The sequence below is a fragment of the Corythoichthys intestinalis genome, chromosome 6, assembly GCF_030265065.1.
Source record: "Corythoichthys intestinalis isolate RoL2023-P3 chromosome 6, ASM3026506v1, whole genome shotgun sequence".
Classification (NCBI taxonomy): domain Eukaryota; kingdom Metazoa; phylum Chordata; class Actinopteri; order Syngnathiformes; family Syngnathidae; genus Corythoichthys; species Corythoichthys intestinalis.
The window spans coordinates 19483710-19499009 of record NC_080400.1 but is presented as its reverse complement, the minus strand read 5'-3'; the positions used below and the strand labels follow the sequence as shown (position 1 = coordinate 19499009).

Genomic DNA, 15300 nt, shown 5'->3' with positions numbered 1-15300 from the left:
GTGCGACTGATTTTATAGGCTTCAGCACCCATGAGCATTGTGTAAGTAATTATTGACATCAACAATGGCGGGTTACTAGTTTATTTTTTGAATCAAAATTTTACAAATGTTATTAAAACGAAAACATTAAGAGGGGTTGTAATATAAAATTTCTATAACTTGTACTAACATTTTTCTTTTAAGAACTACAAGTCTTTCTATCCATGGATTGCTTTAACAGAATGTTAATAATGTTAATGCTATCTTGTTGATTTATTGTTATAATAAACAAATACAGTCCTTATGTACCATATGTTGAATGTATATATCCATCATGTGTCTTATCTTTCCATTCCAACAATAATTTACAGAAAAATATGGCATATTTTATAGATGGTTTGAATTGCAATTAATTGCAATTAATTACGATTAATTAATTTTTAAGCTGTAATTAATTCGATTAAAAATTTTAATCGTTTGACAGCCCTAAAATATATATATATATATATATATATATATATATATATATATATATATATATATATATATATATATATATATATATATATATATATACATACATACATATATAGGAAAGTCAATTACATGCAATGACACTTTTTGGCCATCAAGGGGGGCCTGACCCCCCTGGCCCACCCTTAAACTCTGCTTATGTCCAGAGGTAGAGGTACCACTGTACGATAAAAAGAATAAATAACTGTTAGATTAACATAAAGGAAAATTATTTATAGCTCAAAATGTAAACAGCAAACCTAACACAGGACCATTCAAACATAATTAGGCGCTACGTTTTTATTTGTTCTTTTTGTCTTTCATACCACAGCAACATTGTGACCTTCATCCATGCTCCCTCATGAGCACATTTCCCTGTCTTCTGTCCTAAGGTGTGCCATCATTGTAATGCATCTCGCTCTCAAACGCCATTTATCTCTATTTATCTGTCTGCTAATTTACATAAGAGAATACATATGCTCTCACCTCCCCTGTCACAGGTGGGCGTTTACATTAATCATCATCTCCTCGTACACTGCCAACCTGGCCGCCTTCCTCACCGTTCAGAGGATGGAGGTGCCCATCGAGTCGGTGGACGACCTGGCGGATCAGACGGCCATAGAGTATGGCACCATGCACGGGGGCTCCACCATGACCTTTTTCCAGGTCAGGCTCACGTACATCTTTGGTTTTGATTGATTGTTTATGGTGTTCAGTCGATAAGAAACACCCACGGATTGACCCGAGAGTCCTTTTCATCGATGTTATTCTCCCTTTTCACCTACCTGTCTAGTTCTTATCACAAGTGTCATGCCTCTTTGACTACAAATACTCAATAGCTTTCATCTAAAGGGCAAAGGGGCATGTTTCAAGTGAAGCACCAAAAAGGCTCTTTAAGAGGAGGGAAAAAGACGGGGAAAATAGAGAAAGAGATTGTGACGGGGCAGTGAGAAAGTGAAGAATGATACGGAACTAAGAAATGACTTACATTGGTCTTCTGGCTGCTTCCCTTTGTGCTTTATTGCCCACCACTGTTAATTATGTCAGTAAAGAGTAGCTCAAAGAAGGAAGAGGCGAGTTAGAACACTAAGTAAAGAATGTGTTCCGCCGGGTGAGCACAGGAAAGACAACTTGCGCTTAAAGGAGGGAAAATTTGCATTTCTGCAACTTCTGCTGGGAAAAAGTCATTTGATCTCAAGTGAGATCGAATTTCTATCCTCAAAACCATTCAAAATAGAAATTTGCTGTTCTATATATAATATAAAGCATGATAATTCACAAGTACAATAAAAATTGCTTGGCCATATTTGAATTTTAAGGTTTTGTATTAGAAAAAAATTAATTTTCCTTTTTAACAGGTGCGCATCGGTTTACTGGCTCAACGATACGCCCGTAGAATGTCTATGATCTCCACGGTCCTTCTCCAACCTCCGTTCACCAGTCTTTATAAGTTAAGGTGACAATTATTTTTGTGGTGACATCGCCAAAGAAATTGTCAGCTTCGTTAGGTTTTTATCATTTATTTCAGAACTTGTGCAACGCAACACGCCTACTGTCCGCTGCAGTTGACAGTGTTCTTAACAAAACATTAAAAGAGAAAGTAAAATCTCAGCCGCATCTCTCCCGCTCTCCGTCACGTCAGCAACATGGTGCGTTCAGCTACTGCACGCAAAACACACATTAGAACTAGGGCTGTCAAACGATTAAAATGTTGAATCGAGTTAATCACAGCTTAAAAATTTATGAATTGTAATTAATTGCAATTCAAACCATCTTCTAAAATATGCCATATTTTTCTGTAAATTATTGTTGGAATGGAAAGATAAGACACAAGACGGATATATACATTCAACATACTGTACATAAGTACTGTATTTGTTTATTATAACAGTAACAGATTAAAAAAAAAAAAAAAAAAAAAAGCTCATGTCATGCAATGTACGATGCCTACTCTACTATGTCCTGATTGTGCGTCCTTGGCTGCAGGGGACGGGACTTGATTAGCATATGCTTCTCCCGTCAGCCCTTGTCTTTCTTCAGTTCTTTCTCTCTCGGGTTAATCATATCACATCTTGTAACTGTCAATGATAGCGATGATGATGACAATAAATAAATAAAATCCACAAGGATGGCATTAACATTATTAACATTCTTTCTGTTAAAGGGATCCACAAGAAAGACTTGTAGTTCTTAAAAGATAAATGTTAGTACAAGTTATACTAACTTTAAATTAAAACCCCTCTTAATGTTTTCAATTTAATAAAATTTGTAAAATTTTCAATCAAAAAATAAACTAGAAGCTCGCCATTGTGGAAGTCGCCGAGCAGTGACGTCACATGGGCTCCCTGCCGTTCTTCCACAGTGTCTTTAACTACGTAAGGTAGTGATTGAAATACACCACAAGGTGTCAATGGCAAGTTTTAAATTACTTAGAAATCAAGCCAATGAGTGTGTTTTGTCCCTCGACTGACTCCGTAGTTCCCTGTTTACTGGTACTTCACGGTCATTTGAGTGCTGGCTTCACAACGTATGAGACCTCTGATAGTTTGTATATTGTGACTAAATATTGCCATCCAGTGTATTTGTTGCACTAAACGAAATGTTTGAATAGAGTTTGACCAAAGTCTGAGTAAGTTTTATGTGTATTTTGCATAGCTGTAAAGTTTTTTTTTTTTTTTTGAGCGATAGGAATATTATTTTTGTTGTGCTTTCACTAAATGATACTTATGTTTGTTGTGAAGGAGTTGCCGAAGCTTATGCCAATAAACAGCAGGGTCCAATGAACGCCTGTGTCCACTCGCCTTTCTCTGCCTCTTAGCTCTCAATGTGCAAAAAACGGCGTCATAGTAATCTGTTTGAGGCAATGCATGTGCGGGTCATTCCGCGCATGCGTTAAATGCGTCAAATATTTTAACGTGATTAATTTAAAAAATTAATTACCACCCGTTAACGCGATAAATTTGACAGCAGTAATTAGAACCTGATTCGTTATATTTTTTTTACAGGTAATATTACTGTATTATTTTATTATTTCATTTTTTATTAATAATTTATTTTTTTGTTATGTGTAATTGCCATTTGTAATAGTACCAGCAATATTTATTAAGGATTTAGTGTAGGTTTTCAGGCTGTGGAACAAATGAATGGAATTATAATGTATTCTTATGGGAAAATCCTGCTCGACATACGACCATTTCGACTTACAAACACGGTCCTGGAACGAATTTACTTCGGATGCAGCACTGTATTAATTTAGAATTATCCAACTTATTTAGTGCGTCTCCTCATCAAATATGCTGGAATTTTACTAAAGCTGACTTTGAGTTAGTCCAATTCGATGGTCACTTGGTGATCCCATACCAAATATGAGTGGTAAATGCGCTTTATGCTAGATCCCTACCTACCTACTAGTGACGCAGCAGCAGGAGCAATGTGGGGTTCAGTATCTTGCTAAAGGATACTTAGGAAAGTTCATCAGGGCGGAGAATCGAACACACAACCTTGGTTGGTTTGGTAGTGACTACTCTACCACTGAGCCACGGTTCCCCAAAAATGTACAATAGATTTTGCTGATTTAAGAGGTTACAGGGTAGACAGATTGGGAATAAAGTGAGTAAGTTACTAGATGCAAGTGGTATTGTAATGGTAATATAATGGTGCGTATATGACATTTTACAGGACTCAGTCTAGGAGGCAGAAGGCTAACTTGATATGATAGTTAAAATAGTAGTTTGTGCATAGATATTTATGTAACAGTGCAAAAATGCTATAATGTAAGTCTGCAAATATTGATATTAGGAGTGGCAACCTCTTGGTACCTCACGATACGATACGATTTGCGATACAAAGCTCACGAAGGAAATCATGGTCAGGAAATCATTCTAGGATATTCTCCAAACAACTAATAAACTGAAAAACAAGCGTCTGCTGTGAATTGGAATGAGTTTATCACTAGTAGATGTCCAACTCATTTGAACTGGATTCAAACGGATTGGACGTCTATGGCCTTCAGTGACAGCCAATGCCAGGCAATGAGGTAATTTTGGGCCAGTTGATTTTCAGTTACTTCCTGTTGATCTGGGTGTATTTTATGGGCCACTTCCTGTTTATTTTGAGTTACAGAACAGTAAGTGACCTGGAAATCACCCAAATAAGTAGGCCGTGACACAAACTCAATAGGAAATGACCTGTAAATACCCTGAAAATCGGACAGAATAACTGTGAATGCTCTTGTTTCGGATGAACAAACGTTCCCAGTCTAAATGGATTGGGCGTCGAGCACCATCAATGCAGCCTTAGAGTTAACTGAGACACTATTATGGTGGAAGAGTTTGTTAGCAACTTTTTGGTTCCTTTTCTTTTTCGTTTTAAACAGTGACACATTTTTAAAACGATATATCACCATTTCAATATTTTGTCACACCCCTATTGCATATCCAGTACCCAGATTGAGATTATACTAGTTAGTCTGAGAACATATCACTTAGTGAGATGTACAGTGGGGCAAATAAGTATTTAGTCAACCACCAACAGTGCAAGTTCTCCTACTTGAAAAGATTAGAGAGGCCTGTAATTGTCAACATGGGTAAACCTCAACCATGAGAGACAGAATGTGGGAAAAAAAACAGAAAATCATAATGTTTGATTTTTAAAGAATTTATTTCCAAAATTTATTTCCAAATTAGGGTGGAAAATAAGTATTTGGTCACCTACAAACAAGCAAGATTTCTGGCTGTCAAAGAGGTCTAACTTTTTCTAACGAGGTCTAACAAGGTCTAACGACACTCCACTCGTTAACTAAATTAATGGCATTAACTCATTATCGGTATAAAAGGCATCTGTCCACAATTTCAGTCAGTCACACTTCAAACTCCAATATGGCCAAGACCAAAGAGCTGTCGAAGGACACCAGAGACAAAATTGTAGATCTGCACCAGGCTGGGAAGACTGAATCTGCAATACATAAAACGCTTGGTGTAAAGAAATCAAATGTGGGAGCAATTATTGGAAAATGGAACACATACAAGACCACTGATAATCTCCCTCGATCTGGGGCTCCATGCAAGATCTCACCCCGTGGCGTCAAAATGATAACAAGAACGGTGAGCAAAAATCCCAGAACCATACGGGGGGACCTAGTGAATGACCTACAGAGAGCTGGGACCACAGTAACAAAGGGTACTATCAGTAACACAATGTGCCACCAGGGACTCAAATCCTGCACTGCCAGATGTGTCCCCCTGCTGAAGAAAGTACACGTCCAGGCTCGTCTGCGGTTCGCTAGAGAGCATTTGAATGATCCAGAAGAGGACTGGGAGAATGTGTTATGGTCAGATGAAACCAAAATAGAACTTTTTGATAGAAACACAGTTTCTCGTGTTTTGAGGAGAAAGAATACTGAATTACATCCAAAGAACACCATACCCACTGTGAATCATGGGGGTGGAAACATCATGCTTTGGGGCTGTTTTTCTGCAAAGGAACCAGGACGACTGATCTGTGTAAAGGAAAGAATGAATGGGGCCATGTATCAAGAGATTTTGAGTGAAAATCTCCTTCCATCAGCAAGGGCATTGAAGATGAGACGTGGCTGGGTCTTTCAGCATGACAATGATCCCAAATACACAGCCAGGGCAACAAAGGAGTGGCTTCTTAAGAAGCATTTCAAGGTCCTGGAGTGGCCTAGCCAGTCTCCAGATCTCAACCCCATAGAAAATCTATGGAGGGAGTTGAAAGTCCGTGTTGCTCAACGACAGCCCCAAAACAACACTGCTCTAGAGGAGATCTGCATGGAGGAATGGGCCAAAATACCAACAACAGTGTGTGAAAAGTTTCTGAAGAGTTACAGAAAACGTTTGGCCTCCGTTATTGCCAGTAAAGGGTACATAACAAGGTATTGAGATAAACTTTTGGTATTGACCAAATACTTATTTTCCATTTGCAAATAAATTATTTTAAAATCAAACAATGTGATTTTCTGGGTTTTTTTTTTTCACATTCTGTCTCTCATGGTCGAGGTTTACCCATGTTTACAAATACAGGCCACTATAATATTTTCAAATGGGAGAACTTGCACAATTAGTGGTTGACTAAATACTTATTTGCCCCACTGTATGCGACAGTGTTATAGCATTAGCAGTCCAATGACAGTTACATTTTAGTTCAAACGTAAGTTGAGTATGCTGTTGAGTATACTTATTGGAAAGAAAAGGTCAGTCTGTTTGTTTTGGCTGGTATGGCACTGTAGCACCTGCCAGACGGCAACAGGTTGAAGGGCCATGAGATTGCTCCATTCAGTTCACATGTACATTCATGGACAAATCAAGGGGTTCACTTGGTACGGGTTCTTTTCTTCTTTTGGCTTTGCAGAACTCCCGCTACCAGACATACCAACGAATGTGGAACTTCATGCACTCCAAGCAACCAAGCGTGTTTGTGAAGAGCACGGAAGAGGGCATTGCCCGCGTTCTCAATTCCAACTATGCCTACCTGTTGGAAAGCACCATGAACGAGTACTATCGCCAGAGGAACTGCAACTTGACGCAGATCGGCGGGCTGCTCGACACCAAGGGCTACGGTATCGGCATGCCGCTAGGTGAGTTGGGAGGGAGTCGAAGTGAAGTATAGATTCTATTCGTTTGATGCTTCCTCAACTTGAGGAGCAAAAGAATTAGTTGCAGGATTCGGCATAGAAAGTTAAATTGAAAAGTAACGCTTGAGGAAAAAGCAAATCTATTAGTATCTGTCGCAAGGGAAGCGAGATGATGCAAAACAAGAAACTCAAACAGGCTTTAATAGAGCATCCCTTCCCATGAGCTGATGGAGTAGGCAAGATATGAGAATGTGAAATTTGGCTCCCTGTTGTGATGCGACTCGCTGGCTGTGCAAATGTCTGCCGTCACTTCTACTTTGAACACGTGTTGAGTGAAGGTGTCAATGCAGGGGAAACAGAACTTAAAAGTAAACAGGATTCGTTCAAAATCCTTTCAAGGATGGCTAAGCTCAGTCCTTAGACTCCACACCGTTTCTGTTTCAGACAAAATATTCCCATTGGGTGACTGAAGTGTGTTTCAGTCATACATTATTTCATGAAAGTTGCACTTCAGTTTACAAGTAGAGTGGTGCTTTGAGATATGAATGTAACAGTTTATTAGTGTCAAAATTTGAGTCAAGTCAAGAATATCTATAGCCTGACATCATCAAAAAAGATCCCCAAGGGCTTCACAAATAAATACCTGTTAGCAAACAGTAAACTTTAAAATATTAAAGGTACTATACAGAATTTTTAGTGTTTATTTGAAATACTAGCCCAATGGGTACACAGAGGCCTGCCATTTTAACTTAAACTACCCCAAAAAGCCCTTTATGTTCACTTTAATTAAGTTCGGGTAAATCACTCTGGGCGAACGCACACCTGTGCACGTCCACGCGCATCCTAATGGCAGCAGCGCTGTTTTACCGAGCCCTCACCTAATCGCCGCTTGGCAAAAACATTTTTCTAACCAACTTTATACTTGCTACTAACAGTAAACAATCGCATTTGCTGTTTTTAGGTTTCTGGTGCTGATTTGATGGTTCAAACGCTCGCTGCTTTATGTTCATGCACGTAAAATAATTTACTCACACTGCACGATCTTAACACAGGCTGCAGTTACAGTGGGGCAAATAAGTATTTAGTCAACCACCAATTGTGCAAGTTCTCCTACTTGAAAAGATTAGAGAGGCCTGTAATTGTCAACATGGGTAAACCTCAACCATGAGAGACAGATTGTGAAAAAAAAAACAGAAAATCACATTGTTTGATTTTTAAAGAATTTATTTCCAAATTAGAGTGGAAAATACAGTAAGTATTTGGTCACCTACAAACAAACAAGATTTCTGCCTGTCAAAGAGGTCTAACCTCTTTTAACGAGGTCTAACGAGGCTCCATTCGTTACCTGTATTATTGGCACCTGTTTTAACTCATTATCGGTATAAAAGTCACCTGCCCACAACCTCAGTCAGTCACACTCCAAACTCCAATATGGCCAAGACCAAAGAGCTGTCGAAGGACACCAGACAAAACTGTAGACCTGCACCAGGCTGGGAAGACTGAATCTGCAATAGGTAAAACATTTGGTGTAAAGAAATCAACTGTGGGAGCAATTATTAGAAAATAGAACACATACAAGACCATTGATAATCTCCCTCGATCTGGGGCTCCATGCAAGATCTCACCCCGTGGCGTCTAATTGATAACAAGAACGGTGAGCAAAAATCCCAGAACCACACGGGGGGATCTAGTGAATGACCTACAGAGAGCTGGGACCACAGTAACAAAGGCTACTATCAGTAACACAATGCGCCGCCAGCAACTCAAATCCTGCACTGCAAGACGTGTCCCCCTGCTGAAGAAAGTACACGTCCAGGCCCGTCTGTGGTTCGCTAGAGAGCATTTGGATGATCCAGAAGAGGACTGGGAGAATGTGTTATGGTCAGATGAGACCAAAATAGAACTTTTTGGTAGAAACACAGGTTCTAGTGTTTTGATGAGAAAGAATACTGAATTGCATCCAAAGAACACCATACCCACTGTGAAGCATGGGGGTGGAAACATCATGCTATGGGGCGGTTTTTCTCAACGGGACCAGGACGACTGAACTGTGTAAAGGAAAGAATGAATGGGGCCATGTATCGAGAGATTTTGAGTGAAAATCTCCTTCCATCAGCAAGGGCTTTGAAGATGAAATGGGGCGGGGTCTTTCAGCATGACAATGATCCCAAACACACAGCAGGGTAACAAAGGAGTAGCTTCGTAAGAAGCATTTCAAGGTCCTGGAGTGGCCTAGCCAGTCTCCAGATCTCAACACCATAAAAAAATCTGTGGAGGGAGTTGAAAGTCCGTGTTGTCCAATGACAGCCCCAAAACATCACTGCTCTAGAGGAGATCTGCATGGAGGAATGGGACAAAATGCCAGCAACAGTGTGTGAAAAGCTTGTGAAGAGTTACAGAAAACATTTGGCCTCCGTTATTGCCAACAAAGGGTACATAACAAAGTATTGAGATGAACTTTTGGTATTGACCAAATAATTTTTTTCCACCATGATTTGCAAATACATTCTTTAAAAATCAAGCAATGTGATATGCTACTGATCGACTGATTTGTACTCCTCTCCTGTCGAAGAAGAAATATTTGCAAACTTGTGTGTTTGTGTGCGGAATCTATTTAGCTAGCAATAGCTAAATGAGTCAAAAGTCCCAATTTTAAAAACTGAGGTTTCAACATAGTCAAAAACACAATTGTGTCAGTTTTCCTGTCATTTATCTACCATTGCGCCATCTCCAAAAAATTGCGGTTTGAAGTTATTCGGTACTTGGATTTCTAAAATTGGGAGGAATTATGCTAAAATGAATTATTAAAATATATTAAAATCTTTAAAAATCAAACTGTGATTTTCTGGGGGTTTTTTCACATTCTGTCTCTCATGGTTGAGATTTACCCATATTGACAATTACAGGCCTCTCTAATATTTTCAAGTGGGAGAACTTGCACTATTAGTGGTTGACTAAATACTTATTTGCCCTACTGTACGTGCACAGACGCGTGTTTGCTCAGAGTGTTATACCCAAACACTCTCTATTGAAGTATTTAATTGTATGAATGAATGGCAATTTGGCTCTATTTTGACTGCAGGCTCAGTGTACCGAGATGAGTTCGACCTGGCCATCCTCAAACTGCAGGAGGACAATCGCTTGGAGATCCTAAAGAGGAAGTGGTGGGATGGCGGCAAATGTCCAAAGGAAGAGGACCACCGAGCAAAAGGTTCTTGTCTGATTAATGTTTTTGCTGGTTTTGTTCGCCTCATCTTATCACGTTCCTACTCCTCTCCCGCAGGTCTGGGCATGGAGAATATTGGCGGCATCTTTGTGGTGCTGGTGTGCGGCCTGCTGGTGGCCATTTTCATGGCTGTGCTGGAGTTTGTGTGGATGCTGAGGCACGCGCCAGGAACCGAGGTGAGAGAGGCCTATCTAACCTGCATCTGCTTTGTCTCCGTCTACCCCCCATGGCGCCCACCCCCCCGTGGGGCCGCCAGACTAGCCCCACACTGAGCAGGTCTGACACGTAGGCGCGGTCTGCATCCAGACACAATGAGCACAAAACCAAAGATTTACCTCACTCAGTCTACATGCATAATTTGTATTATTAACCGAAATATAATATACTGCCTAGACTAGAGCTAGAGGATGTCCTATTGAATGTCGTCAGGTCTTTTTGGTGAATTAATGGTGCTGGCAGTCGTAGCCTTTCCATCAAATATAGTATGTGTGATTAATAACCTTTAATCCAAGGTAGCATTCCACTGTGTGCGCATCGTCATCGGTAAACAAACGATGCAATTTATTAAAGGCGGACTATTAAGTAGAAGTCATTTTATTATATAAAATGTTGATTTCTAGCTGCTATACACTGATAATTATGTAATTAGCAGGGTGTCAGTTGAATGTAGCTTCGGCTCGGATCGAGAAGTTTCAACAGTCTTGTCGCAGCTCTATTTATCGACGCAATTGCTGAACGGATTTCTCGATTCATCCCGTAATCTTGATGTACACGCCGTTTATTCTGATGTGATGCCTTTCAAATGATACCCGATGACTGTGTTTTCTCAACTGGACGCCACACTGTGACTTCAATAAACATGCAGTATGTGAAAAGTCAATGGCAACTTCTGAGTCATTCTTTTTTAGCACTATAAATCAGTTTCATCCCATTATGTGTACATTACACACATCTTAAAGTGTTGCTACAGCCTTTATTAATGAACTAAAAACCTACAGTGGTCACAGAATTTACTGTAGATTATAACAAGAAATAACAAGACTCGACAAAAATGATGGTAATAAGTAGGGCTGTCAAAATTATCGCGTTAACGGGCGGTAATTAATTTTTTAAATTAATCACGTTAAAATATTTGACGCAATTAACGCACATGCCCCGCTCAAACAGATTAAAATGACAGCACAGTGTCATGTGCACTTGTTACTTGTGTTTTTTGGTGTTTTTTCGCCCTCTGCTGGCACTTGGGTACGACTGATTTTATGGGTTTAAGCACTCTGAGCATTGTGTAATTATTGACATCAACAATGGCGAGCTACTAGTTTATTTTTTTATTAAAACAAAAACATTAAGAGGGGTTTTAATATAAAATTTCTATAACTTGTACCAACATATATCTTTTAAGAACTACAAGTCTTTCTATCCATGGATCACTTTAACAGAATGTTAATGTTAGTGCCATCTTGTTGATTTATTGTTATAATAAACAAATACAGTACTTATGTACTGTATGTTGAATGTATATATCCGTCTTGTGTCTTGTCTTTCCATTCCAACAATAATTTACAGAAAAATATGGCATATTTAATGGATGGTTTGAATTGTGATTAATTACGTTTAATTAATTTTTAAGTTGAGTTTAACTCGATTAAAAATTTCAATCATTTGGCAGTCCTAGTAATAAGGCAATCACTGCTATCAACCAATTTCTGTAACTTTCAGGAAGACCTCCGCATCTCTCAGCAGGTGTTTTGGCCCACATAGTCGTTCTGACACTGGGCAGCTCACCAAGTCTCCTTAATGTTCCACAGTTTGAGAGTGTATATCTCTGTGACCACTACTGTTGGAAAAAAGTGAAGTCCTCAGTTCTGAACACACATTTAAAGCATGGGACTGAAATTTGCTAAACTGCATGTCGAAGAGCTACGAATCTGTATACTTTTTATAGTTTTTTTTAGCACATCTATGCGTAATTAGATTACTTTTAGGGAGTATTTTAGTTGATTTTAGAGTATTTAGGCCACTTTAAAGCGTATTTCTGCCAATATAGAGGTGTTTCGGGCACTTTAAGGATGTATTTTTTTATATCTAGGTGTGATTACATTATTTTGGGGGAGTATTTCAGTAGCCTTAAGAATATTTGGGTGTTTCCAGTAGAGTTCTTTCAGACAATAAGTCCGAGTTACTTGATTTTGAAGATCTGCAGATACCTCGCCAACTCATTTAATAATTTATTACAAAACATATTTATTTCTTTTCTTTTTGCTTTTTATCCGTTAAAAATATCTTAAAAATGCACTTAAAAACTTTTTTTCACCCGATTCTAAAAATATTGCGTGGTACAAAACATATTTTCATTTCTTTCAACGATATCCCTGTACATCTTATTTTGTTGCAGTATAGCCCTTTTAAAAAAATCACCCAGTTCCTATCTTCTAAAAATGATACGATTTCCAAACACGTGAATGGATCTGGGACATCCCTAATCATTTTACCTCTGGATTATTTTGCTGCTTGTAGCCCTTAACTCATTCACTGCAATTAAAGCCACTGGCGTAACTTTTATTTATTTTTATTAATGATCATGTTTCACTACCACTGAAGGCAATGGATGTTTATCGCTGCCAGTCAAAATAAATTGGGGGTCTATCGCCATCAATGGCAGCCAATGAGCTAATACCTAATAATAAATGAACACATTTTAAAAACCTGATCTTTTTCACCCGATTCCAATCTTCTGAAAACGATGTGATCGGGCCGATTTCCCACAATATGATGGGATTGGAGAGATCCCTATTTTTTAGGGAGTATCTGAGTACACTTAATATTGAATGCAAATTGTACACATGGGCCTACTAAACAACTGAATTTGAATGTATAATATTAGTGTGGACTGGTAAGTCAAATTTCCAAGTTTTTTTTTTTTTCTAAATCAAAATTTCGTGGTTGTGACTAGCTTCTAACCTCTAATGTGTGATCAGTGTGGCCTCTCTGACTTTCCCTTCCTCTCTCATCGGTTCTGTCTCTACCATTCTCTACCCGTGGGTCTGTTCCAGCAGTCGGTGTGCGAGGAGATGCTTCGTGAGCTGCAGGGCATCGTCCTGTGTCACGACAGCCTGCAAGTGAGGCGTCGCCGAACTCCGTCCGTCACGCGGCCGCAGCCCCTGCCCCAGGAAGAGCGCCGAGCACGGGCGGCTGGCGTCAGCCTTGCCAACGGCAAACTGTGCACCGGCACGGGACCGCCCGAGCCGCTTTCCCACAGACTTGCTCAGGAAGCCGCGCTGGTGGCCAGAGGCTGCAGCCACATCCGCATTTGCCCTGAGTGCAGACGTTTCCAGGGGCTCAGAATGCGACCTGGGGGGGTGACCGGGTCCCTGCCATCTCCCACACCCAGTGAGGAAAGCATAGAGTGGGACAAGATGACGAATAGCAGCGAACCTGAATAGTGTGCAACGTAGACGTTACTCTCGGTGGTCAGCCGGTGCTTTGTTACCAGATCGCCTGACACAGGACGAAGGTACTGACTCAACTCTTTATTCTTTTGGGAATCGTCTGTGGCTGATTTTTCTTTTTCTTGCTTGTGGAAAAACTGATGAGTCTGTCTAATGTCGGCCCTCACTACTGCTCAACAGGACACTCAAAGGACAAACAGCCACTGGGTCATTTGTACTATGCAGTATTTTCAAGTCATTTATTAATGTGCTGTTTCTTTTTTTTCCCGCCTTTTTAAATTATTCCTGTCCTCTGTTGGATTAACAGTGCTGATTATTGTTGTTATATTGTTCTTGGGGGGGGGGGGGGGGGGGGGCTTTAAACATTAAACAAGTTCCTTTTTTTAATCTGACAAATGTATGTGATAAGAAATGGGAAAAGAACTACCTGAACTTTTAGATGAAGCTGTTTGATGTATTGTCATTTCAATGTGTTTCCTCTTTTAAATAATTCCATTTTTTCCATGCATACAGTACACATTGCTGTGCCTTTGCATCTTTTCCGACATCTTTGACTCTATGTCATATTTACTATGACTTTTCCTCAGCTCTTTATGACCTCATATCTCAATGTAAACACACACAGGGGATATATTCATGGATGACTTGAGGCCAACAAGCATTCATATGACTAAAACGCAGCTGCATAAACAAATAAATCGGTCCACAGTAAAGGGAGAACGTTTTTAAATATTTATATCAGCAGTTGACATGTGTTCTTTTAAATGTCAAGGCCCATCAACTGGAATTGAATGTGAAAGGTAGCACAAAGCCCGAGGAACCTTTCACTTTACATCGGCTGAGTTGCTCTGACATTTTCATGCATTCATTTTTGCAAACACAAACTTGGAATATATTAGTCTGATTTCTGTGGCCGAGGCAAACGGGACATCATAGACAATTTTATTGAGTTCTCACAGTTGAGGTTCAATATATTTTCACTCAAATCTTGTCGGAAATTTTTACAAAACCATTTGTGTTACTTTTTACTACTAAATTTCTTCGATGTTGGTTGTGCGGCGTTTGTTTAGTCAATTTATTGGCATCGATTAGAGTTATGCCACTTATTAGTAGGTGTCCTTTAGTCAATTGGTTTTCAAAAAGCATATCAACTATCAAAAAACACTACTACAACCTCAAGAAGTGGGTGCAACTACATTTAGCATCAATTTTATGCCTAACATAATGAATAATAATGGAGGTCAAGCTATCTTTGTATATTTGCTTACTTTACTTCTTGACTGCCATTAATAGCGATAGACATCCAATCCATTTAGACTGGGAGTGTCTCTTGCTCTAAATAGATTAGTTTTCTTTTACTGGGTTCTTACTTTACTATCTACCATAGCACATACACTGGGCTTGCAGCTAATGGGTTGGTAAGACATTTCAAAGTGTTCTTTGTTTGAATGCATAACTGGATCATAGACTTCATACCCTATTGACATGACACGGGAAATGGGGCTGATCCGTAAGGGGCCTATTTTCAAAACTTCAAATTC

The 15300-nt window shown here is 39.4% G+C and overlaps 1 protein-coding gene across 10 annotated transcripts in view; it reads left to right on the top strand.

The window, feature by feature from the left end:
• grik4 (glutamate receptor, ionotropic, kainate 4) overlaps window positions 1-14090 on the top strand; it is a 734878-nt gene extending 720788 nt beyond the window's left edge. For 9 of the 10 annotated variants that reach the window (XM_057839364.1, XM_057839359.1, XM_057839363.1 and 6 more), the window contains 5 exons: window positions 993-1158; window positions 6862-7087; window positions 10167-10295; window positions 10368-10486; window positions 13364-14090. In XM_057839364.1, the coding sequence (XP_057695347.1) occupies window positions 993-1158; window positions 6862-7087; window positions 10167-10295; window positions 10368-10486; window positions 13364-13753 (1030 nt within the window). In that variant the 3' untranslated portion in view covers window positions 13754-14090. The remainder of the gene's footprint in view (window positions 1-992; window positions 1159-6861; window positions 7088-10166; window positions 10296-10367; window positions 10487-13363) is intronic. The other variant, XM_057839368.1, reaches the window with a different exon arrangement.
• The last annotated feature ends 1210 nt before the right edge of the window (window positions 14091-15300 follow it).